General features: G+C 44.1%; 2 protein-coding genes across 2 annotated transcripts; one reads left to right on the plus strand and one right to left on the minus strand.

Moving 5' to 3' along the window:
• Window positions 1-7,822: 7,822 nt before the first annotated feature.
• QDPR (quinoid dihydropteridine reductase) lies at window positions 7,823-18,931 on the minus strand. Its single transcript, XM_087737924.1, has 7 exons — window positions 18,774-18,931; window positions 18,520-18,612; window positions 16,964-17,060; window positions 15,026-15,166; window positions 12,221-12,329; window positions 10,699-10,782; window positions 7,823-8,698 (listed from the first exon to the last, which is right to left on the minus strand). The coding sequence occupies exons 1-7, from the start codon at window positions 18,858-18,860 to the stop codon at window positions 8,593-8,595; spliced, it is 717 nt and encodes a 238-aa protein (XP_087594050.1). The 5' UTR covers window positions 18,861-18,931; the 3' UTR covers window positions 7,823-8,592.
• Window positions 18,932-19,675: 744 nt separating this feature from the next.
• CLRN2 (clarin 2) lies at window positions 19,676-25,493 on the plus strand. The gene is made up of 3 exons (XM_009470664.2): window positions 19,676-20,445; window positions 23,879-24,058; window positions 24,499-25,493. Exons 1-3 carry the CDS (start codon window positions 20,193-20,195, stop codon window positions 24,762-24,764), a joined length of 699 nt encoding a protein of 232 aa, XP_009468939.1. The 5' UTR covers window positions 19,676-20,192; the 3' UTR covers window positions 24,765-25,493.
• The last annotated feature ends 417 nt before the right edge of the window (window positions 25,494-25,910 follow it).

Raw genomic sequence — 25,910 nt, forward strand, 5'->3', positions numbered from 1 at the left:
GCAGTCACATCAGACAAGTCTTTCGACCCGCCCCACGGCAAAGTAGCAAAAGCTCAACGCAAACTTACTTTTTTTATTCCTGTTTCCTCCCAAGCTGGTTCTTTTCTGACCCTTGCCCACGATATTTTCCCCTGTTCGGCAGGGAGCTGCGAGCCGCAGGGCCTGCCCGGCACCCTGTGAGGGAGGGAGCCAAGAACTGCCCGGGGCGGGTCAGAACCGGTTCCGCCCAGCTCAGACACCTGTGGGGCTGAACCCGTTGTGCACCAAAACCACGGCAAGCCAGGGAACCACGGGGCGCCCTGGCTGAAGCTTATTTAAGAAAGGCGCCGGTAGCAGCTTGGGGACACCCTTGGGAAGTTTGTTGCGTGCCAAAAGGGGGTACGTGCATTTATGGAGGAGGCTGCTGCCTGAGGGATGCCCCTGAGGGACTGCGGCCGCAGGGGCACCCCTGAGGGGACCGCGGACGCCCCTCGCCGCAGCAGCAGCCGCATCCCCTCAGGGATGTCCCACACCGGGGCAGGGGCACCAAGGAACTGAGCAATAGGAAAACCAGTAGGCAAAGCGGAGCTGAAAACCATTAGGCACACAGCACCTCAGCCTCCCACACTGCCTGACACCTCTCTGAGGAAATTTGGGCTGAGAGACTGTAATCCACAGGGAAAATATGGGAAGCTGAAGCTGGGGAGGGGGGAGGATACAGGTTTTTACGCGTCTGTGTAGCCTCATATTGCTAATAGTGTGCCTTCTCTACATGCTAGATATACAGATGGTGTAAAGGTTTGCAGGGTAACACTTCGGTTGAAGAAAGGCCTAAATTTGAAAACAGGAAGCTGGGGGGGGGGGTTGTAAGGAGGAGGAAAACTTGTTCTTCACAAAAATTAGTTGAGTTAAAGCTATTTTTCAGGTAACGTGGATAAAGTAGGTAATTAACACCTGCTGGATTTTTGGACTGCTTTGTTTGATTAATTCAATACTGTATGCATAATGTACTTATTTTAGAAATGCATAGCTCTGCCCTGCTGTCCAGATTAGTATGCATTGATTTTGATAACTAGCAGCTGGCATTTTAAGAGTCTGGTCATTCTTCACATGGAGGATGGAGAAAATTCTGTGAGTCTGAGCATATGAGAAAGATCTTAATAATTTGGAAAAAATACCTTCTTGGGGGTCAAAGAGACTCTTTCCTTCCAGGTGATGTTTGTGTATGGGCTTAAATAAAAAAGCTAACCATCACGCTAACTCATGTGGATCCAGAATCTAATATGGGGCCCATTTGTGTTATTTCCTCAGCCCTGTCTCACTAATATGTAAGGATACATCGGTAGAAAGAGTAATTGCTTTGTTCAAAATTAAAAACAACATTGCATTTTTAAATTCCAGCTGTGATAGTCACGAAAAATTAATGCCTGTTGTGCTGGAAAACTACCACTACCTACTACCAGATAGACAGGTAAGTGACATCCAAATCACCTGGCTGAGGTAATCTTTGACATTGCAAATCACCGAATATGACTGGTAGCAAAGTGGTATGACTTTGGTTTATGGTCACAATTTTACATTAATTTCAATGAGATCGATGACAAAAGAGGTATTTTGAGCTTCTATTATTGCACTCACAGAAAGACAATTATATTTCACTTGTATGTTCTCATTTTCATCAGTAGATCTCAAAGCACTTTAAAATGGTCTCATATATTTGCGATATGAGGCATGGATGCAGAGATGTATTCAAAGTCTTCCAGCAGACCAGTAGACCAAGTAGGAACAGAAACCAGGGGCTCCAATCTTAAGGTTTTCCTCTACTTTTCATTTGTAAGAATGCCCTAATACATACTTAATAACAGTATTTAAGAGGAAGTTCATACAAGAAAAATACTGTGATTAGTAGTGTAGTTCATATCTACAGGAGGCACTGGATAATGAATATTAAAATATAGAAATAACAGTCATGTGGCTTGCTACTTCTTGTTCCCTCCTAAATAACACTTTTTTAATATTATCTATTCCTTCATTTCACAGGTAAAGGAGTTAAAACATTCACATTCAAAACCCCATAGTAATTAATTTTTACGTCTCCAAATTCCATCTCTTTGTTAATACCAGTCCGGTCTAAAGAGATGCTGGTTATTTTGGTTGGGTTAGGACATTGTTATAATCCTTATGTGCAGTATAGAAGTTAAATAATCCGTTTCCCTTCGTATTGTGTCCGAGCCCTTGAAGCTGTGTGACAGAATATTGATTGACAATCCACTTGCTGATAACATGTCAACAGTAATGCTACACCCTGCTGTGGGACTCCCTTCACAGCCTTGGCTTCTTTTTTTGTTCTTTTGTGTGTGTGTGTAGTTGTTGTTTGTTGGGTTTTGTTGTTGCTTTTTGTTTTGTTTGAAACAGATGGAAGGGTTTCTGGAAGTGGTATATGTAATAGGCTGCATGTGCTTGGTGTAAGAAAGGCCAGAAAGCTTGGATTGTGGGCAGTAAAGCAAGAAAGGAGAATCAGCCTCTTGGTAGAGGCTGTGGCACAAATAAAATCCTCGCTGCCAAAAGGAACATAGTTACATATTCCTAGCAGTAGAGAAATCTCCCCAATGTATTGGAAGTCTCTGCCCTCTACTGGCATTCCTGAAGACCAGCCTCAACTCAGCCGTGGGAGTCCGTGATCATATCCCCAAAGAGTCCTCGCCGACAGTGTTTATAAAGCAAAGCCTTTAGAACGTGGTGTTTCAGGAAGTGCAAGAATGACAGTGACTGACAGGGATCTGAATCTCAAGTGACATTTGCTGTTGACTTCTGCAATGCTTTTCAGATGTCTGCCTACTTCTCACCTTGTTCAACACAGCGAGGGTTAGCCTGAAGCATCTCCGCATGCTCTTACAGTCCCCATCTGTTTTCTTCCAGTGAGCCAATACACGGAAGAAGAAACGAGATAATAAATGTTACTTTTTGTTGTGGTGGTAGTTTTCATTCCACTAGAAAAAAAAAAAAAATCATGCTTGTTTAGCATAATGAATTATTTCAACAAAAGGTTTCAAAGTGCAGTTTTGGGTTAATGTAGAACTGCAACTGCTGAATGACTCAGCTACCATTGTCTTTGGAAATCATTCTATCGTGTTTACAGTGCATCTGTTTTCCTTGGGTGCAGAGCATCATTTTAAACCTTTATTTTGTGGCAATTGTTATTAGCTAATTGGTAGAAAACTAATTTTCCCATAAAAATATAACTTTGAAAAACTAATTGCTAAAATAATGTGAATTTCACTTCACAGTGAAATCTGAAAACATTTCAGACTCAGTCCTGCAATGACCCAGAGGTTCTGCAAAGCAACAGGACCATGCACGGGCCACGCTTCGCAGGATGGCGGCCTCAGGCTGAACAGCAGCTCGGATTCTCACCCGCTTACGCCTGTGTATTGGGTTTGCGTGGCAAGGATTTGGTAGCGGGGGGGGCTGCAGGGGTGGCTTCTGTGAGAAGCTGCTAGAAGCTTCCCCTGTGTCCGACAGAGCCAATGCCAGCCGGCTCCAAAACGGACCTGCTGCTGGCCGTGGCCAAGCCCATCAGCGATGGTGGTAGTGCCTCTGGGATAACATATTTAAGATGGGGGGGGGGGGGAAACCCTGCGCAACAGCAGTTGCAGCCGGAGAGAGGAGTGTGTGAGAGGAACAACCCTGCAGACAGCAACGGCAGTGAAGAAGGAGGCAGAGGAGGTGCTCCAGGCACCGGAGCAGAGATTCCCCTGCAGCCCCTGGTGAAGCCCACGGTGAGGCAGGCTGTCCCCCTGCAGCCCACGGAGGACCCCATGGCGGAGCAGGTGGATGCCCGAAGGAGGCTGTGACCCTGCAGGAAGCCCGCACTGGAGCAGGCTCCTGGCAGGACCTGTGGCCCCATGGAGAGAGGAGCCCAGGCTGGAGCAGGTTTGCTGGCAGGACTGGTGACCCCATACAAGGGACCTGCGCTGGAGCAGTTCATGAATAACTGCAGCCCGTGGGAAGGACCCACATTGGAGAAGTTCATGGAAGACTGTCTCCCGCGGGAGGGACCCCACGCTGGAGCCGGGGAAGAGTGTGAGGAGTCCTCCCCCTGGGGAGGAAGGAGCAGCAGAAAGAACGTGTGATGAACTGACGGCACCCCCATTCCCTGTCCCCCTGCGCTGCTGGTGGGGAGGAGGTAGAGAAAATCGGGAGTGAAGTTGAGGCTGGGAAGAAGGGAGGGGTGGGGGGAAGGTGTTTTGAGATTTAGTTCTTATGTCTCATTATCCTACTCTGACTTTTGATTGGTAATAAACTAATTTCTCCAAGTCGATTCTTGTTTTGCCTATGACGGTAGTTGGTGAATGATCTCTCCCTGTCCTTATCTCGACCCACGAGCCTTTCGTTACATTTTCTCTCCCCTGTCCAGCTGAGGAGGGGAGTGACAGAGCGGCTTTGGTGGGCACCTGGCGTCCAGCCAGGGCCAACCCACCACAGCCTGAAATGTCGAAAACAGCTTGTTGCCCAGTATTCGGAGGTCTTTGGATTTGTAATGATACTACTGATATTGTTCTGTACAAGTCTCTTTTATAGTTGCTTGTGCTTTATTAAAACCTACTTTTTCTAAATCCATAGGAGAAAAAAATATTCATACACAACGGCCCTGTCCGTGCTGCCGTGGCATTCTGGCAAAGACGGGTTTTGGCTCTGCACGTTTGTCGCTGATGCTATGTGTAACAGCCGCCCCGGTTTGGGGTAGTCGCACCTATGCCTGTATGGACATACCACCTAATTGCATCATCTTCTCAGAGACACATTGGCTCAGGTCGGGAAACATCCCTTTTCTAAGGACAAGGGGTAGGCTGCTACTCCTGTAAAAACCAGAACGCTAAGCACAAATGGGTAAAGCGTAAGAGCAGGATTTGTGTTTCATTTCTCCCCAGACCTCACCGATCTCTTTCTGTAGTAAACAGCAGTATGCATCTTCAAAAGGCTGTATAGAAAAATGCCTTACTAAATTGGATCTATGCATGTGGATTTTTTAACGACACCAGTTGTACAGTCCTAAATAAAAAAAAAATGGTAAATTCAGCTGCTTAATGAATAAGAAATGAAAAAATATTGCATTTCTAAAATTAAAGGAGGATAAAATTCTTACTTCTGCAGTATTACATTGTTGTTGATGGTGCCATATAAATAGTAAAATATGCTGAACGGTTCAGGGGCCCTCAACAGCACTGGAGCGGAAGCTCATCAGGTGCTGCTGCGTTTCTGTAAGAAGCACTAAGTTGTCCCTGCCCGTGGCAGGGGGCTGGGACTGGATGATCGTCAAAGGTCCCTTCCAACCCAAACCATTCTGTGATTCCGTGCAAAGCCTCGCAACAGCCCTCCAGTCTCCCGTTGTGCGCGGCTGTGTCTGTTTGGGTGTGTTTAGCGCGGATTAACTCCCCGCGGGTCCCACAGACCACGTCCCTCCTTCGCATTCAGCACCAGCGGACGTCTCAGCCTGCTGAAGGAGCCAGGCAGCCCAGACGTTTGCAGCGTCAGGGTGGCCTTTTTTTCCTAGACAATTACTTACCTGGAATAAAGTTTGTAGAGACACAGGATGAAGCTGGTCACATAAAGTCTCTTTTCCATCGACCTCCCAGGTTGAATCTCTCACCTCCAGCAGCAAGCTTGGCATACGCTTGCCAACACCTTCGTTCTCACTCTCAAGCTTCAATAATGCCATTTGCATCTCTTTCCACTCATACCTGCAACCGGTAGAAGTTAATAATCCAGTCAATGGCCCTCCATTCCAAATTATGTGGTAACGCTATTCGCTGTTTCACAGTCAGCGTGTTTCACCACTCTTACATTGCTACAGTCAACATATTATTTTTTCCAATAGCTATATTACCGCTTCTTATCCAGTAGGCACCAGTACAAGTTGAATGAGGACACTGGGGTAGACACCTTTTATGGAACAGAGAAATTGCTCCTGTTTTCTACCATTCTTCCCCCTTGAAGCACAAGCGGAGGTAGGAAAGCTCAGTTCCTGTTACTACGTTCTCACTCCATTCAACGTGGCTTTCTTCCATCTCACGTGTTCATACAGCTACTCTGTCTCACGACCCCCATGGCCTTCTGTTTAATTAGCCGGGGGCGAGCAGCAGTCGGGACGTGCGCAGCCGGCCCCTGTGAGGCATTGCATGGGTGCTGGAGCTAGAGCTGCACACGCGCAGCAGCAGAGCGCGACTGGTGGCACCGCTTCGTGTCCAGCACTGTCCTCACCCAGCTCTTCTGCTTCTAGACCTGCGCTGGCGCGCTCACGCAGTGTGACGTGGAGGGGACAACTAGCCAGGTTAGGTCTCCGCAAGCTCAGCCACCCTCTCCTTCGCACAGCGAAGGCACCTCCTGTTTCCGAGGCCCTGCCTCCAAGTTGATGCTGGCAGAGCGTACCTGAGGCATCTCGGTCAGAACCACGGATTTGCCTCAGGTTTTCCTACCAGGACCATCAGGTCTTTCTAGTGAAGCAGAAGGAATGAATCTAGCTTCTGAAATGTGTGGATCGCGCCTCGTTGTCTTTATCTCACCTTTTGTTCTCTACCAAACTTAAACCTGGTTTCCCTCTTTCCTCCTGTATCATCTCAGGGTTGGTTAGTCACAACCTTCAACTTAATTCCATGTGACCAAGGACCCCCGTTTGCCTTTTTCACCAGGTTATTAATAACAACATTAAGATCCAGGTACGTGCACATAATCTATAAAAGATGCCTGAAAAGCCCCTGTAGCCCTTAGCAAATAGAAGATTCTCTGCTCATCTTAGTCCCATTTGCTGTGTTATCATCTTCTGCCACAGCAAGTTCTGTAGAAGTATCCATGAGCTGTACAGCCTGCTAGGTCCTTGGCCCCGGGCTCTTACACAGCTGTAGAAGTGCACATCTGGAATCCCAGCTGTGCTCCCTTCACCATTCAAGAGTTTGATCTGCTCTTCAGGGAGCCCCCAATAGATGTTTGGAAAAAGACACAACACAGCAAGTTGAAAGCAACTTGGAAATTCAGCTAGCTTGGCAAAGGGAAGCCTGCAAATCATGTAAGCTTGGAGTACCGTAGCTCTTCCCTTTTCCAGAATAATCGAGTGACACCTTAGTGTTTCATTCCCTGTCAGCGCCTTGCAGTTTTTGTCTGTACTCTTAGTCTGTAGAAATTGCTGTTCCAACAGTATGGCTGAGAGTCTTCCCTTTAAAATCAAAAGCAGCTTCATGAATTGACAGCTCTTGACTGGTTTGACAGGACGTAAAAATTCCCCTCTGCACCTTTGCCTGCAGCAGAACAAACGGAGTAAAGGGACAGCCATGCCACAAAAGGCGATCGTGCAGGCATATGACCATGCGAAAAGTGACATGGGCACAGGTGAGCTTTTCCTAGTGGGAAGAGGGGAAAGATTTCCTGACTCATGGCAGTAAATCTTTCCCCAACGCAACTCTGAATTAAAAAAAGCACATAGAGAGAAGGTACATACAACTTTGCATGTGCAGTTGTTTTCCAGATGTTCCAAAAAACCTGACAGTACTGATTCCATGGAAGCCCATGCGCAGAATAGGCAATACTTTCACTCTGCAACCAAACTGTATTTCCATGTAACGTAGCTGGATTAAAGAAAACGTTTGCTCCAGCTGAGGGCCTGCCTCTAGGCACGGCTAGTAGCTCTTCTGCACCTCTACCACAGAAATGTATTTTACGCAGCACAATCAAAAGGAAATAAGTAAAAAAAAAAAAAATGAAGTCCTTTGCCATAACTGAACTGCAAGTTCAGTTGAAGTGATTGAAATGGTATCCAAATATTTCGATTACAGTGATGGAGAGAGCCCAGTACATAAACCAATATACATTTATTTAGCACAAAGAGTTCCCTATTCAAATCGAAGTGTGTGTGTGCTTTTTCTAGTACTTCTTTACAGCACTTGGCTTTTTCAAAAAGTAAAGAACCATCACGACTAACCTGAAGACATACTAATTATTTGGCAGAACGACTGTTTTATCCTACAACTGTAGGCCTGATAGCAGCTTATCAACTGTAAGGCAAATTAGGAACCCCTCCTCAAGTGAGGAATCCCTACACAGTTCCCTTAACTCAAGCGGAACACTCACAGGAAGAAGGTTGCAAGACTGGGACATCGTGTATGGCTGTAACGTTTCCTAGAATTACAGCCAGCATAATATGCAGGGCGGGGTTACGTTCTCAGACAGACAAAGACAGACAGACTACTGAAAGATTCATAATAAGTTGCCAGAAACACTGACTGAGAAAAAACTCCAGCCATTATATATGCGATTACATGACATAATTAAGCACAAATCCCATTTCAGAGAAGACAGGTAAGTTGACATACAATGCTCAGAATTAGGACATCTACAGGCTTTAAAGCCTGCAACTTTCATTTAGAGACAAATACTTGATACTTGTTGGTAAACAAATGCTGATAGCTCACAACTGACAGCACAGAAACATTACTTGAAATCTGGTTCCATTAATGACATCACTACGATCACTGGATACAAAAGACCATCCAGACGATACTGGCAGACAGATCTGCCATAGCTTCTCCTTTGCTGAAGTTCCACCGTCTTAAGCGACTGACATCAAAGATGTGCTGCAACCAGTTCAGTCTTCCCTCCTGTAGTTACCACCTGGATTAGACTCCCCGAGTTTGGTCGATTCTTTCCCGTTATCCAGTCAAAAAAGGTTCTGTTTTAAAATAAATGGATAAAACAGGGTGAGGAGAAGGAAAAAAAAATACTACTGTCAGGTATATTGACAGGAAGCATAAAATAAAGCCTATTACTTTCCCTTCTTTTCCTATTGCCCTCTCTAGTGATGCCTATGTACGTTGTAAACCAGCAAGGCGATCACTGGATTCAGACCTTCAGAGCTGGACACAGGCCCAGAGACATCCGTAGGGCTTTACAGCGTGCACACAGGATTTTCAGAACATCTCAAAGGAAAAGGCCAGGAGCTTAAAATGTCAAACTGGCAAGCCCAGGTGGCAAGTTTTTTCCCCAAGTTAAAAAAAAAAAAAAAGTGAAAATGGGAAGGAAAGGCTACTTACATTGCCTTTATAGCATATATCAGAAACACGGATTTATGGCTAAAATAGAGTTGCTAAACCCATTACTCTGCCAACAGGGCATTTTAACACATACTTAACTGTGAAAGCAGTCTCGGCAGAAGCACAGAAAGCCTTAAGACATCCAAAATAATGCCAAGTAAGATGCACTTATTCTAGGTAGCACACCAGAACGCTCCTTATCAAAATGTAATACAAACTCCTTCCTCAAAATATAATACAGAAAGCGCAGTGTATTTTTCAGGTCCATCGTCCCTTCCAATGTTGCAGACATAGCAACTGCCACGTTGGAACGTCCTGCAATCTGACACAACGGCTTCCAGGACACAAAATTCAAGTGCCATATAGGAAAAGATTTCCTACATCCTTCCCAAGATGCAGATGTTACCAACACTTAACAGCACTGGATGTTTTTCTTCCCCGGCCAGTGAGATTTTCAGTTTTCAAAGCTGGATTTAAAGTTTAGGGAATTAAAAGCCAAGAAACAAAACAAATCAATCAACCTAATTGTCCCATATGGAAAAAATACTTAAAATAAAAAAAATTAATTTGTAAAACCACAACATCTGGCTAAGCAGTCTCTGGAGCACAATACATTAAAGATCTTTTTTTGAACATGTTTAGGACAACTAAATTCAATGGATGGGGCCCTTTTAAACAGCCACACCAAACAGCTGCATAGGCTTCTCGGAACAAAAACCATTTCCCCCTCCGACGTCACACTTTAAAAAAAAAAACTAATCACAAAAAAAAGGAACTCTAATGTCAGAACTAAACTACTCTCTGAACAATTAGCAATAAGTAAACGCAATTTCAGTGTCAGTTCTAAAAGACTTTAAAAACATGTAAGCCCTTTACAATGCATGAATGTAGATTCATCTTCGTTTTTCCTCAAAGAGGCAAGAGTTATTTTATTTTATTGCGTCCTTATTTTCTTCCTTTTGAGAGCTCACCCTCCGCAGAATCTTTGCTACACCCCATCACATTGCAGAAGCAGTACTTGTGCTGCACCTTCTCCAACCGAGAGGCATGAGAAGCCGCAAGCCTGATCATCGCAGCCTGCTGTGATGTAAGCTAGAACTGAAGTTTTGGCATTTTGTAACATCATTCAGGACAAGCCTTTGGGGGTGATGGAAAACAAAAAAAACCTTGACGAAGTTTTCCTAAAGAAGAGCTGGAATTTTGCCAGCTGAGAGAAGTGAACCAATGCACCATAGACTGGGCAGTAAAGTGTGTGTAAAAGAAAAAAAAGTCCCACCAAAGCTTACATGCCCATTCGCAGTTTACCTTTAAGCCAGACTACTGTCTCCTCACATCTGCTGTCTGCAATTTAATTTGTCTACAGGCTTTATGAGATTCTCTGGCTTCCAACTGCTTAAGGCTATCTCCCTTGTCAGAACAACTGGTGCAGAGATGCTGAAGTTGACGGAGTCGGGCTAATTTTCCCCAGTTAAGAAGCCTGCGCAATAAACCCAACGTGATTTAGAAACCTACACGATGAGGGAATGATGGAGGAAAAAAACCATCCAAATCCAAGACAGCTATTTAGAAAGAACATGCAATAAGATGCAGCAGCAGGAGGGACAGGGAGGAATTGCTTAGTTGTCACACGGATACTCACTCAGCAATGAATTCTAAGGGTGTCCAGGAGCTGAAATCTGCGTCAGGCATTGACTTCCTGTTTGCTGGTGTATCTAAGGTAACCCTGTGATTAAAAAGATAAGCATTTTATTTATACATCATGCTTCTGATGAACACCACCTGCTTCTATTAATTGCTGTAACATATGCTTCACTTTTATACCACGTGGTATGGATTTCCCTTGCATCCTCTGCATGTGTTAACAGCATATAGCCATCAGTTTCAATGTATATCAAAGGCGCCAACCTATCACCCCTCACCTTCCTGGCTCGCTGGTGACACCCAGCCCGTTAGGGCAATCCCTTAGCCCACAGGTCGCTTCCAGTCTCTCTCACGCAAACGGGGAATGGCAGTAACATGCTTGTTCGCGTGTACTGCGCAGCATAGCACATAGGCACTACCTCCGTGCTTTCAAAGAGCCTCATGCCAGCTGCACATGCAGAGATGACGTGTACAAGCATAGGCAGTTTTGACTTTGATGATACATATTTACACCACATACGACGACATTACGGGGTGAACTTTTCACACCTTCCTCACTGAGGTGCTGTTGACAATCCAAGGTATAATCACTCTCAAAAATTCACTCAAAAACAGTTTCGCATGAGAACTATGCAAGTGCAGGATGCCCACAAGTGCAGCGACCTTGGTGTCTGCCTGTCTGTAAAGCTCTGTAGAAGGTGGTGTCAATTAGCCAAACGCTTTTAATGCCGTTGCTCTCTGACCTGAAGAGATGCATGTAAGAGTGCATACATGAGGAAAACAAAGCAGGGAGAATTCAGGCAATGAAATCCCTATAAAAAACTCTTTAGTCTTCTGTTTTGGGTCCTGAACTAGATATGGAGCTGGCAAGAAAAGTACTTTTAGTTTTTGCAGCAGAATTGATAAATTTAGACATAGTGAAGACCTACTAGGCCATCCACTTTTTACTAGATTTCCTTATCAAAAAGAAAGCCATGACAGGCAAATACAAGCTCCGCTTTTTCTTTTCACAGATCCTCAAAGTGACCTAATTTTACTGATCAAACACAGAATTGCAGCACTTTATGAAACAGCATCTTTAACCAAGTCAAAACTTGTCAAGTAATCCTTTGCTTTATTATTATCACACAGCTAAGTCTAAAACTGTGCTGAACAGCTGATCTCATCTTCAAAGTGCTGTCTATACTGAAAAAACAAAAAACAAACAAACAAAAAAATCACTTGTTAATGCATGGCTACAGTTAAACTGGTTAAAAGTGAATGAAATTTTAATCCTAACATCCACTACCATTTTGCAAAGGAAAGGAAAACATAAGAATTGAATCATTTTTGGGGTGACTTGCATATCGTTTTGTTCATACATTCAAGATGCCTCCTTTCTCTGTGAAACTGTAAGTCTGAGGTCTGAGAAGCTGTTTTTGTGCTGTGAACAGGGCATTACAAGCGTATCCACGTGACTCTAGGTTACAGCAGTAATTAAATAAAACAACGCAGGCACAGGCAACTACGCAACCACTTACGGTAAAATGGCAACAGCAGCAGAACCAGATGGCAAGCCACTATTGGCACCAGCTAAACTCTGACAAAGCTGATGCACTGCTCCTTTGGCCATGCCATAGCCAATCATTCCTAACAATTAAAAACAGGCAAATTAGAGCACAATCAAAACAGCTCTCAGTATCATCAGTAGTATGACAGAAACTCAGATTGTTTGATGAATATTAAGACCACTTACCACAGAATCAGACTTTTAAGACATATCAAAACATACATATTAAAAGAAAAAAGGAAAAAAGAAAAAACAGAAAGCTCTTACTAGACAGCCAGGAACTATCACAGAACGCAGCTTACTCGGCACTACAGAAATAAGCAGCTTACCGCGTTAAGTATGTTTAGTTAATGTACCCAAACGTACCCTGAAGGATGGGACCTACAGGGCTAACCTTACAAATCTAACAGGGTAAGTGTGAAGATGCTCACAGACATTAATAAGGCAATCATCCATTAATTTTAATCATATGACTAAGGTATTTGCAGGTTTGGACCCAAACAGACACAGCTCATTTCTCTGCAGAACTGCAATTCACTTGGTCAGCATCCCAAGTCTGACAGGCCCTTTGGAGAAAACTACAAAAAAACCCCTCATGGTAGAAAACTACTAGATAACCTGCAAGTATAGTAAACTTCTTCCTAAACACTACTGCTTTCTAGGCAGGCAGTATTTAGCAGTATAAGAGCAACAGGAATGAGCGCACAAGGCACACTGGTCAGGTACAAGATCTGGACAATCAGGGTGCTATAGGTCCGAGATGTCTCCTGGTACGTATCTGCCAAGCAGTCTAGACACAGATTAAGCACATAAGAAAAAATAAATGTATTTTGTCTACTACAACTGGATGCCCTTCTACGCATCTATATAAATACACAACCCTTCTCCAACATTCCTGAGGAAGTCTTCTGTATCGAAGTTTAAGGTAATTTTGCAGCGAGGTGGGGGTCGGTCTCTTCTCCCTAGTAACAAGCGATAGGAGGAGAGGAAACAGCCTCAAGCTGCGCCAGGGGAAGTTTAGCTTGTATATTAGAAAAAACTTCTTCACCGAAAGGGTAGTCAGGCATTGGACCAGGCTGCCCAGGGAAGTGGTTGAGTCTCCATCCCTGGAGGTATTTAAAAGACGGGTAGATGTGGCGCTTGAGGACATGGTTTAGTGGTGGACTTGGCAGTGCTAGGTTAACGGTTGGACTCAATGATCTTACGGGTCTTTTCCAACCTTAACGATTCTATGATTGTAGAAGTGTTTCCATTACATTCAATTAGACATACTGTATAACATCCATTTTTATTAGAAGGAATCATGGGCAGCAGTAGCGAACTTATTTTATTGTTACAATAAAAATATTTGCATCTCTATCCTATTACCCTCTTGTCTCACCTAAACCAAACATTCCAAGTCTTCTTAAACCTTTTCACGCTTCTACATTTCTTAGCCATCACTGCCAGATTGTTTCTGTAACTGTTTATATAATTCTCAGTATTTTTCAGTTTGCATTATGTGAATCAACATTTTTGCACAGGGAAAGAAAAATCCCGCTAACAGCAAACAAGAAAGAGATGGTTCCTTCCGTAATGGCTGGTAGTAACAAGCTTAACAAGTCATATTTGCAAAAGTTGAGTAACAACTCTTTCCCAATTCTTCCTCATGTTAATAAGTTGCATGTGTTTGCCCAAAGCATTGCTGTGTTTTTCAGAAAAATCCAGACTCGTTGAAACCAGCTAGTTCAAAACACAAAAGCAAATCACTTCGATTCCTGTGTTGCAGTCCCTACCTCCCAAAACCACTCAAACAAAACACAACATGAAAGTTTGCCAGAGCGCATGTTTTTTCATTTGTGTATGGTCAGTCAGATGTACACAGTAAATTATTCATCTGCTTATTCTCATAAAATAAGCCTTTTATCTTCAGATTATGCCAGATGCAGCTGTAAACATAGAAGATAAATCAATAACTAGAAAATACAGCATATTTTTCCTGAACTGTTTTAGACACAGCTTTCAGGAATATTCATAAATTTTATATGTTTTAAAATTTTAGTATCTATGTCTCATCAAAATACTGTTGAAGCCACACTAATAAAAGATTGGGAAATAAAAGTATTTGTCTCAAAAACTTTCCTCTCCCTGCCTGCGGGCTTGTGTGGTGGTGCCTTTTTTCTTTTTTTTTTTTATTTTAAATTGCTCCCAGATTTCTTCCTCCATGCAGACCAACATGGCGAGGAGCGAGATGAAAAAAAAAATCAATGAAGTTCATATTAAATAGCTAGTGGAGGGCAAAGCCGAAGGTCAACAAGCTTATCTATGTCTGAAGCAAAGGTAGACTGGAAACAGAACAGGACAAGCACATTCAACAGAATCAGCTGAGTCATCACCAATGGAAAAATTGGGCAATTAAGGACTCTGCCTTTCAGAAGACAAATAGGAGATTTCACTTTATTTAAGCACTGTACTTACAACTTGCTGTGTGCTTCTATTCTTCATTATTTTCTGAACTTTTTTTACTGTATCATGTATTAGCCAAGTACATTTCACCAATGCATGTCAAATATTATTTAAATACTGATTCTATCTGTTTGCACTCCAGCTTCAAGAGATTCAGTATTGCTACCTGTAAAATTATATTTTCCTTAAGTATTTTAGCAACAATTTTCCATTTGTACCACATGTCAAGCAACTGGGGAGTGAAACTGTTGCTTCACAAACAAGAACAACTCAGACTCACAGACAGCTATTACTGCTGATGACCCCGCAGTCACCATGCATTGCATTTTACCTGGCGTTCCAGATAAAGCCGCTTGAGCTCCTGTCAAAGTCAAGAGGCCGCCTTCTTTCAGATGTTTTGTGGCTAGGTGGCTGGAAATGGTGGATGTCCAAACGCTCTGCTTCCACATCAGATCACAGTTTTTGTATAAAGCTGATTAGGAAGAGAATTAGTAAAATTAAATAAAACATAGAAGACTTCTAATTTCCTTACTGTCACAAAGAGTGCTGCAGCGCTATGCAACAGGACTATGAAAACATGCTTTCTGCCATTTTCTACCTTCACATTGGGTAAAATACCAAATTGTCTTTTGTATCTCCCTTCTCTTTGGGATCTGAGTCCCAGGTCTACAGCATATATTCTAGGCAATTATCTGCCTTCTCACTACCAGAAATAAAAAAATAAAAAAACCCAAAAAAAACCCACAAGATAGTTCTATTAGCTCTCCACTAATGGTTCAAAGATTTCCAAGCTCTTGAAACTCCTGGAGGGGTTGCTTCAATCTATGTCAAGGATCTCAAAACTCTCACATCAGCCTCATCTCACCCTGTAGTAGCACGATCTGTCTCTTTCCATAACCTCCTCACTGGCTGCAAAATAGCTATGCTCCATTAGTGTGCAGACTCCAAGAGATAAAGGAGCTGAACAAAAAATATTTCTTATTACCAGATTACTTCATAAACCAAGAAACGATCTGACAGTCTGACAGCAGTACGCTGGTATTGAATATCGAAGATGCACGCATCTGCACTGTACTCAGTGTGCACTTCAGTGCCCCTATGTACTGGGGTGCAACCGGGGGAGATACATCAATAACTTAAAGTGAAAGCAAAATCTGAACTCTCATCATTGTTTTTTATTATCACAGAAAAAGAAGAAAAACAATAACTAGCCATGTCAAAGACTTTACTATTCAGAAAGAACCATCTACATAACACAATATGGAATAATCATAAGTAACTCTGTGACGTAAGCTGATGACCTATCCCAAGATAGCCTGCTACCCTACCAATAACATCACTATAAATTATGGTTATGATAAATCACCTTATTTACAATATGGTGCACACTAATAACAATCAAATATAATGCAACTGTGGTGCGTCTATGTCTTTCCATATTGTCTCTCTGTAAAAAGAAATCTTTGCCTGTGATGTCTGAACTGGAAGGGGGGGGGGGGGGGGGGAAGAAAAGGACACATTTTAACAGATTTACTCCAGACAGAAAACAAGGTTATTTTTTCCCTTGTATCTCTACACTAGTGGGTAAAGTATAAAAATTCATTCTGAATATTACATGTTTAAAAGCTTTTTTTTTTTTTTTTTTTTAAATGGAAGGCTTTTTTCTGTAGCATGATCTCAGGTCATTAGACGGCTCCTTCCAGTACTGTACTGCACAGTACTGGCTCAGAGAACTGCAGGAGGCAACTGAGGTTTTATGCATAAAGCAATGAATTAGGAAACAGCATCGATGTTTCTACCCAGCCACTGTCTTACGTAACTTGCCTGACACAGGTAACCTCAGCAAAAGTTAGTTCATAATTATAATGCTGAACTCCTTCATAAAACACGTCAAGATTTTTCTGACAGAAATTGATGCATCAAAAAGCATTACTGAGAATACTAAGTGCCGTGCAAATTTAACAGACGGCAAAAATTCAGAGAAGAACTAAGAAGCATTGTGACTCAGCTATTTTGTGCAGGATGAAAGATGAAGTGGTTGAGTCTCCATCCCTAGAGGTATTTAAAAGACGGGTAGACGTGGTGCTTGAGGACATGGTTTAGTGCTGGACTTGGCAGTGCGAGGTTAATGGTTGGACTCGATGATCTTAAGGGTCTTTTCCAACCTTAACGATTCTATGATCTCAAATATCTTTATTACCATGATTTTTAAGGATTCCTCTCAGATTTCATTCATGTGTTCACCAGCATGCATGTACCAAAGGCTTACATTTAGCTTTGGCGCTGCCTCCAGCCCATCCTCCTGCTACACACAAGATTGCATCCACCTTTTCTTCACCAAGAAGTTTTCCAACCTCTGTTGTCACCTTCAATACATAGAACAAAAACATATTGAAAACACTGGACTGATAAGGTAAAGCAGTAAATATCAAGACTGCCTTAAACTTACTTTTTTACAGTTCCGTAGCTGAGTAACACAACACATAGCAATTTAAACAGCTGCAGAAAAGTAACATGTATGAACCAAAAAAAATAATTGTGTTGAAAGATAACTGTAGATGAAAGTCAGACCATACAGTGCGTGATGTCACTGGAAATAACTAAGTTGAGCAGGACTGAAAGATCTGACCTTTACCTGTATCATTAACAAAAATGTTTGTTTGTGACTTACTTTTTGACAGGTTCTTCTCTGGGTATGGTCCTGTTTAATATGGGAAATGAAACGGCAGGTCTGACCAGGACTACTGGTGTCACTTTTGATGACAGTGCAAGAAATGAACAACTAAAGATTAGCCGCCTTATTGCTTCTACCTACACCACAACCATCAGTTCAAGTCTGGCCCCTAAATTTCAGTTTGTATACTTTTAGATACCCAGTATCTTTTTCTCTTTCAAATATAAGACTTCACAGTTGGCAATGACTTTGTTGGCTATGAATTTTCTCTGCTAAAGTGAAAAGCAAACAATGTATCTCTCAACAAAAGAAAAAAATCCGCAGGTTTTCACAAAGGCTCAGCATTGAAAAATACGTTGCAAACATTCTATACTACTCTTTAAAAGCCTTAAGAATTGTTTGGATATAAAGAAAACATATGGACTAGTGATTCAGTTTATCAATAAGAGAAATAGGTTCAAAAGTTAAAACTAAAAAAATAAATCCTCTCTCTTGAGAATAAAGCAAACCAGTTTCTAGGCTAGCATGGATTCTCCCATATTTACCTTTGTGGAAACCAGTGCATTCTTTAGGGATCCCACAGGGGCTTAGGGTTTGCGTGCTTTGAGTATACCATCTACCTACACACAACACATTTAAGAGTTAGGACATTAGAAATAAGTGTTTTAAGATTTTAACGATGCCCTAATCCATCTTCATCATACCCATCTGTTTCAGTCCACGACTTTTCAAGTCGCCAAGAGAAAACTAATGCAAAGCTGCCGTATGGGCTAAACCTGCAAAATCCCAGATGAAGCTCTTTCTGCATGTTCATGCATGCACGCAGTTAAAAGGAAACTACAGAAAAGTAAAGCGAAGCGACGAGCAGCAGCTAGGGTCTTGGGGTTCACAGCAGGGCAGCAGGCCCGCCACCGGCCGGGCTCCTTCACCACAGCGGCGGTCGCTTGCCTGAAACCGGAGCCATCCCCACAGCCGCCTTCCCCGCTGCTGCCGCCGCTGCAGCGGGCAACGGGCGAAGGGAGGCGGACACGAAGGGCGAGAGGCCGGAGGCATCGCTTCCACAGCCTCGCCCGGCGAGGGCCGCCTCAGGCCCGTCGAGGGCCGCCTCAGGCCCGCCGGGCAGCGGCCCCCGCTCCCCGCCGCTGACCCACCTGCTCGGCCTGCTCGGGGAAGGAGTCGGTCGCCCCCACCACCACGCTGGCACTCGCCTCCTCGTTCTCCGCCAGGTCGATGCTGGCCACCCACTGCCGCGGCGAGAGGAACAGCGCGTTAACGGCCCGCTCCCCGAAACGCCTCACGCCGCCCCGCGCCTCGGGCGCTCTCCCGGCGGCCGGCTCCCCCGGGCGGCTCCCCTCGGCGGGGGAGCGGGGCTCCCCGCCTCGCCAGCCCCCGGCCCGGCGCTTACCCAGTTCCTGGACTTGAAGTACCGCACGCACTGGGAGCCCAGCGCCCCCCTGCCCCCGTACACCAGCACCCTGCCGGCCGCGGCCATGCTCGCTGCCCGCCCGCCCCGCTCTCGCTCCAGCGCTGGCCCCGCCGCCCGGCCGACCCCGCCTGCGCATGCGGGCCCCCCCGCGAGGGGCGGGCGAGGGGCGGCAGCGCCCGGCCGTTGCTGGCGGCGGGGGCGGGTCCTGCTGCCGCCTCCCCGTGGCCCGGAGGAGGAGGAGGAGGAATCCAGGTGCTTGGGCCTGGACCCAGCGCCAGCCCGCCCGCCCCCCAGGGCTCGGGTGGTGCCGCCGCGGGGCTTTTACCTCAGGAAACCCCCCGGGCCCTCAGCGCCTGGGCCTGGCTCGGGGCGAAAGCCGCCGGCGGCGTGCGGGTGTTGGGCGGGCACTCGCCCTGCCCGCCTGCCTGCTTCCCTCCCCCGGCTAAAGGCGGCCCGAGCTACCTACCTGTGCTTGCCCTTCCCCGCCCGGCCTGTGCTCCAGCTGTGCTGCCTGCCCCCCAGGGACGCTACCAGGACTAATTAATTGGCGGTTATAAAGGTCCCTGCGGGTCTCGAGTAGCAGTGACCGTGGGCGCGCAGGCGATTCCGGCCGGTTCCCTCCCGCGCTGCTGGGTGGCACCTGTAGCTTGAATTACGCCGCTGGCGCCAGCCCCCGAGCAGCCGGGCTCCCCGCAGGTGCGGCCGGGCCGCCCCGGGCGGCCGGGGGCTGCGTGCGCCCCGCCCGCATCCACAAGACTGGTACGCGGAGCCTCGGCGCGCTGAAGCATCGTTCGCGTCCCCAGCCAGCGGGGCTGGCGGCGGCGGGGCTCCGCTCCGGGGCGGGCGGCCGGGCCCGGCGGCTCTGGCAGCGGCGGCGCCTGGCGGCAGGGCGGGAGCCGGCGCCCAGAGGCGGCAGCGCCGCGCGGCCGAGGCGCCCGCAGAACCCTGACGCCGAGCTGCGCGGGTTTAATGCTTCGTCCCTTGCACGCAGCCGTTTACCCGCGCCCGTAATAACCTAAAAAAACGGATTCTGCTCCTAATTTTCTTCCCATGCTGCTGCAGTAAGGAACTTGATGTCATTTGAGCAAGACAATTAAACCTCTGATGAAACACTAGTCAGGCAACAGATATAGGATTACTTTCTGCAGAAACTAGCATCACCGCGCTGCGGTGTAATGAAGCTGCTACTTGCAACCATTTCAGGATGCTGTCGCAGCAAAATATATTTTTGGACTTGATTTTTAACCGTACCGATTAAATTCTGGAGCTTCAAAATACAATGAGATGTATTTTGAAATGCCTGCTATGCATTTGTGGATTTCGGAGCATGAGAAAAAATGGGAAACGTGCCTGACTGCTGCAGTGAGGCCTTGGAGATGATTCCTTGAAACCACGAGGATGCCTGGCTGTTTAAAAAAGACTTTATTTGCCTTGGCTTCTCTAATAAGTTTTGTGTCTTTTATCTTGGTTGTTGTTGCGATGGGCACCCCAAAGTGGGTGACTGGAAAGATCCTTTGCAAAACGGGAGCTGATTTGGTCAACGCCACAGACCCAGAACTGGTCAAGTTCATTGGAGAAATTTACTACGGACTCTTCCGGGGCGGCAAAATACGGCAGTGTGGGCTGGGCGGGCGGCCTTCCAAATTCACAAGTAAGTACAATTTTGGTTGAATCTTTGGCCTAATGTCTAGTTCAACTTTAAAAGCACTCTATTCTTTTTGTTTACAGACCTTATAGAATGCAAATCATTATTATTAAATTTATATTTGTGGCTGACTTGTGGTCTGCGTGGTTTGGGGTCTGAGTGTGAATGTAAAATCTCTATCATTTCAGGCTAGCTTTTTTCTTCCAGTTATGTTCTGTAATCCTGGAATCAAGATGGGGAAAAAAATCCCTAGGGCTAGATTGAGGGTTTCCTTTTAGTCTTGTGAAGGGAGCGACAGTAATTTGGAGATGACCCTGTAAATCATACTTTCCCCTTGGCTGACTCTTCCCTACACCAAGTGTTGCTCTGCAATCTCTCTGTGCCTCTGTCCTCGCCCTCTGTTGAACCCTTCACTTTTTTTTCCTTTAAGAAGTAGAGACTTATTTAGCTGGCCACATTTCTGTTTTTCGCTAGCTGTCCTAATGCAGATGTCTGCCATAGCAGATACGCCTAACTTTAATAACACGTCGAAGAAATTTTTACCTTCTTTTCCGGTAACTTTGGAGAGAAAAAATTGCTGAATTCTTAAAAGATGTAGAAAGTCTTATAAATGTATTCCTTTTAACTTACAGGATTTTCTTGAGGTCTCAAAAGCACTCAGATGTTGATCTGTACTTTGATTTGATGATGATTTCCAGTTTTCACACATCCTGTGCTGTAGTGAAAATGATATTTTGCACTGAAGATTTTTAGTTCAGTGTGCAGATCCACTGCAACTTAAACCAATAGGAGCTGAAGGTGCTGCAGTCTCAGCCTCTCCGTGGCCCACAGCAATGCTGTCCTGCCCCAGCCTCTGCAATGCCTCTGCTAGTTGTGGTGAGGTAGTCCAGGAAGTGAAGCTGGCCAAAAAATTAACGTACAAAAAAAAAATTGTTTCCCAGAGGATCGTGGCTGACTACACAACTGCACAAGCACCTCTATAAAAACTTGAAGGAAGGCAGGACTGTGGGACTTCAGAGGGAACGGAGAAGAGAACCAGAGCAACCTCAACTTAAATTAGTGGACTAGTCGCTTTTACAATAACCGAGTCTTGCTCAAGCTCTCCTTGCACCTGCAACTTGATGACAGGGACATAGTCACGCTCAAATGCTTTGTCTAGTGAGTTTGCATGGCTGGCAGACAGGCCATCAGGTCAAAGCTCTTCCATCCATGCTCTGCTGCTCTTCCGGGCGTTCAGAAATACAGTCCCAGTTCTTTCACCCTATCCTGTCAAAGAGAATGAGGAAAAAAGTAGCCAATCCCCTTAAAACCTCTGTAAAACTTTCTGGACTCTTTAATAAACTTTCTGATTAATTACTGTGCAACCTGAGAGGAAGGCCTGATGTTCCACCATGACTCCGGACTGCATCGATACGTGTTTGGAGGACATGATCCTATACTCGTTAGACAAACAAAGCTGTCATTGAAGCTAGTAAGAATTCTCCCCGTTAGAACTGTAAAATTGGGTCATTAAGTGCAGTGGGCACAACCGTGCATTTAGGTAAACAAGCGTCCCAGGGATTTTCCCTTTTAAATATTTTAATAGCTCTACCGGGTTTGATATTTTCAGAATACTGGTTTCAAAATGGTATCACGATAGTATACAAAGCTGTTAAATACTTCTGCATAATGGTCAGCAGGATTTCTGGGCGTTCTGGGTCTGACTTGGCTTTTTTTGCTTGAAGTGTCCCCCTTGATCTCCAAGCATTCTGAACTTACTGGGGAGCAAGACATGGGAGGCTTTTCTTGGGGAGTGTGTTAGCATAAAGGGACTGCACAGGCGGCACAGAGCAAGACAGAAAGCTAGCACCTCACGCGCTGCAGTACTGCCGTAGCTCTGACACCTTGGAATTCCGAATCGCAATAATATACCGTTAGAAAAGAGGCAAGAGAATCCTTACAACCACCCTAAAAACTCTGCTGGTTTGTAAGAAGGCTAAATTCCATGTGCCTTGTTGTTATGCTGCCAGTCATTTCCCAGTAAGAAAGCAAGCTAGTTTTTGACTTCCCATTTCTCACATATACTTCTGATTCTCATTTACTTCCCTCCTTTCTTCTTGTTGTTGGAGTCTCTTCTGTAGCTGCCATGTACACCAGGCCCAACTACAACCCCATGAATTTTTGTATGGAATTTGTACAGTATGAAGTTTTCTGCATAATCTGCTAGAATTCTGTCATGTCATGATGACCAAATTGTATGGCTCATATTCACTGTGACCTCTACCAATTATTGCTGCCTACTTTTTATATGGCTTGTTTGGGTTTTTTTTTCAATTATGCAGCATAGGAAGCAATATATTTATTTATTTATAATATAATGTACCTTCTTTTTAGTAACTTTTTAGTAATTAGGCAGTTAGTTCTTCAAAACACGTATGAGTGTGCAGTGCTACGCTACCTGAAGGGTTCTTCTTGATCAGCTTGTATTTTAGGGTTCTTCTCGGTCAGCTTCTCTCTTTCCCGTCAGTTAGCATGTCACCTACAGTTCCCTACTCGCATTTCTTCTGATTCTGTTACTGAAGGGCTGCAGGATGAACTGAATACTCAGGTGCCCCACACTTCCCTGCTGCTGGCCAATCTCCCCCTCCGACGGAGTAACTCCGTCTGTGAAGACAAGCCCAAGGAGGTTACCATTCCCTAGAGACAGGCGAGCGGCAGGCTGCTGAGGAAGACCTCAGGCCTCTAGCAGAACTTGTGAGCACTTCACCTAAAGCCCACCCGACCGCAATACTTCACAAGCTTCCTACGGATGTAACTAAAACACCGCCAGATACCCAGAAAAGCATCAAGGAGGCATAAACACCAGATGAGGAACCAAGAAGGGAATCTGAAATTGGAAACCTGGGGGATTAGGAAGTATGAAATGTGAGTAGAACTCAGTGGAGCCAGAGGCAGAGAGAGAAAGAAGAATAACATGAGAAAATAAACACAGAAAGGAGTGATGCTACTTTAGGCAGCAAGGGTCTAGACAAGGAAACTGGGGCTGTCAGACTTCAAAGGGATGAGATTAAGAGCATGGGACAGGAATGGGAAGCTCAAAAAAAGGAGTTTGGGATCAAGAGCAGGGGTGAAAAAGAGACAGAAAAGACTGCAGCAGACGATACAGCAGCAGAGATAAGGACAATAACACAACTAGATAAATAAACCAAGACTTAAGTCAGAATCCTTATTCAGACCCTGTGTAAAGGATTATTCCTGCAGTAGAATATCTCTGGTTTGTCTGATGTAGTGACAAATAAAGCATAGTGAACGAAGATGTGTGTAACTACCTGAATTGATGGCCTCTGTAAAAAATAGCCTTGTTTAAGTATAATTTAAGTTTGTAGCACCAGCACAGTGTGATGTTTACTGTTGTCAAGAAAAAATACATGCTGAGTAGATGATTTTTTTTCCTTGGCAGTTTTCCCACACATGGTGAAAAAGCTGAATACAGGCCTGCACGTGATGATTATAATGTTCCTCTGTGTGGCCATTTTCTTTTCTCTGGTCAGTTTTGGATTCTGCATTTTAAACGCAATAGAAGTTCCTTACCGGGCTATTAAAGGTCCAGCAGGAGCATGCCTTTGGAACTTCCTTGCAGGTAAAATCATTTACCAATATTTTTCACCAGTCACATTCATACAAAACGTTAAAAGTAAAAGTTCCTTCTCTTGCCTTACTAAATATCTCCTCAACTTAAATACTTGTGAATAAAATGAAGTTAGCACTGAATTCTCATCTGTCAAAACAGAACTGTCAGGTGGCATCTCAGCTTATTGTGTCTAGTCAGCTTCTTACAGAAGTCACGAATGCCAGTCTTTAGGCTCTATATCAATGATAAAAGGACTTTATTACAAACACTGGTATGATGTTTGGCCATACAATAAAGACAAAGCATTTTGCAGGTGTTAAAGCCATGCCTAAGCCTATCCCTACTCTGTATAATGCTCACTGGTGTATTCAATAAGCCTTCTGAAGCACAACCAAAATGTCTGTCTTGTTTTGACAATAACGGTTAATACTTCTTTCATTTTCTTGCAGGTGGATTTATAGTACTTGCAGTCACCAGCTTTCTGGCTGCTGTGAAACTTCATCACCTCACAGAAAGAATTGCCAATTTTCGGGAAAACCTCTTTCAATTTGTTATCTTAGAAGAACGGTTTGAAGACTGTTTTTGGCTTTGTGTGGCAAGTGCCACAGCACATGCAGTAAATTTGCTGCTAATCGCCATTAGTGGGATTCATTTCCCTAAAATTAAGACTAAAACAGAAGAAGCAAATGTTACAGCAGAAGATATCATGTACTAATAAAGCTACACGAAACCACTTTGGTCAAGTGAACTGCCATGATAGAAACAGCTCCTTGGCTCTTCAGCTTTTGATTTGGGTGGATGATTTTGGTATAAACAAGAGTAAAGATGTCAGTCTACAATACCAGCAATTAACACGTATGGGAAAGTGGGAAAACCAAATGCTACAACTATCGTCCTTCTCAAAACTGACCAATATCCGCAGTGAATACATGCTGTTTGCAGTTTTTAGAAAATTTGAATTTTGAGATCTTTTAGAAAACTAAGGTGAAATACGATTTCATCGAAACCAAGTGTCGTCTTTGTTTAGAAAGAAAATAATGTGTATCACAAATCTCTGATGCTATGAGGTTATTTCGAAACAGAAAGAATGGACATTTGCCAATTAGCTTTACAGAATTATCTGGAAAATGTTGAGAGGGCCATATAAGATATGTTTGATGTTATACTGCATCGAAAAAGAAAACATCATCTGTGAGGCTAAAGTTAAGGGGAAGCACAGGCTAAGTATGTGTGAAATGTTTTTAAAACAGAAATTATCAAGCTCTACAAGGTAAAGAAGTGAGAAAAGTAAAGTTTAGGGGATGCTAGTAGCCTACGAAAAGAAATTATTAGCCGCAAGATGAAGGTTTCATTGCAGCTTCTGGAAGTAAAGTAAACAGAATCTAAGTAATAGTGCTTTTAGACAACCTGGAAAATAATCATCTGACAGATTAATTGTCTTCAGAACCCTGTCAATTCTTACGTCTATCTGAAATCAAGTAAAAGTGATGTATGATGAAACAGTATTAAAATGAATAAAAATGGTTAAATGGATGGAAATGTTACTTTGTTAGGAAGTACCATAATTTTGATAGGCATTCAACCTGTTCTTGGGTCACGAGTTATGAATATTTCAGAGAAAAGAATATGCCATTAAGCATGTCATTTTTAGAATTTGACTACTACAGTGAACACATACTAATATTTTAGCAATAGAACCTACACACAACTGAAGAATGACTTTGAATGAATGAAAAAAGTTATAATCTAAATTAAAGACATTCTTTTGCAGTCAGTTACTCTTCATCAGACCACTAGATTATGTAACTCCATTCTTGTGAAAAGCTCCTTGAAAAAAATAGTAACTTTTCTGGAAAAGGAA

The sequence above is a fragment of the Nipponia nippon genome, unplaced genomic scaffold (genome assembly GCF_047370975.1).
Source record: "Nipponia nippon isolate SJK-2023a ecotype South Korea unplaced genomic scaffold, ASM4737097v1 scaffold_6, whole genome shotgun sequence".
Taxonomy (NCBI): Eukaryota; Metazoa; Chordata; class Aves; order Pelecaniformes; family Threskiornithidae; genus Nipponia; species Nipponia nippon.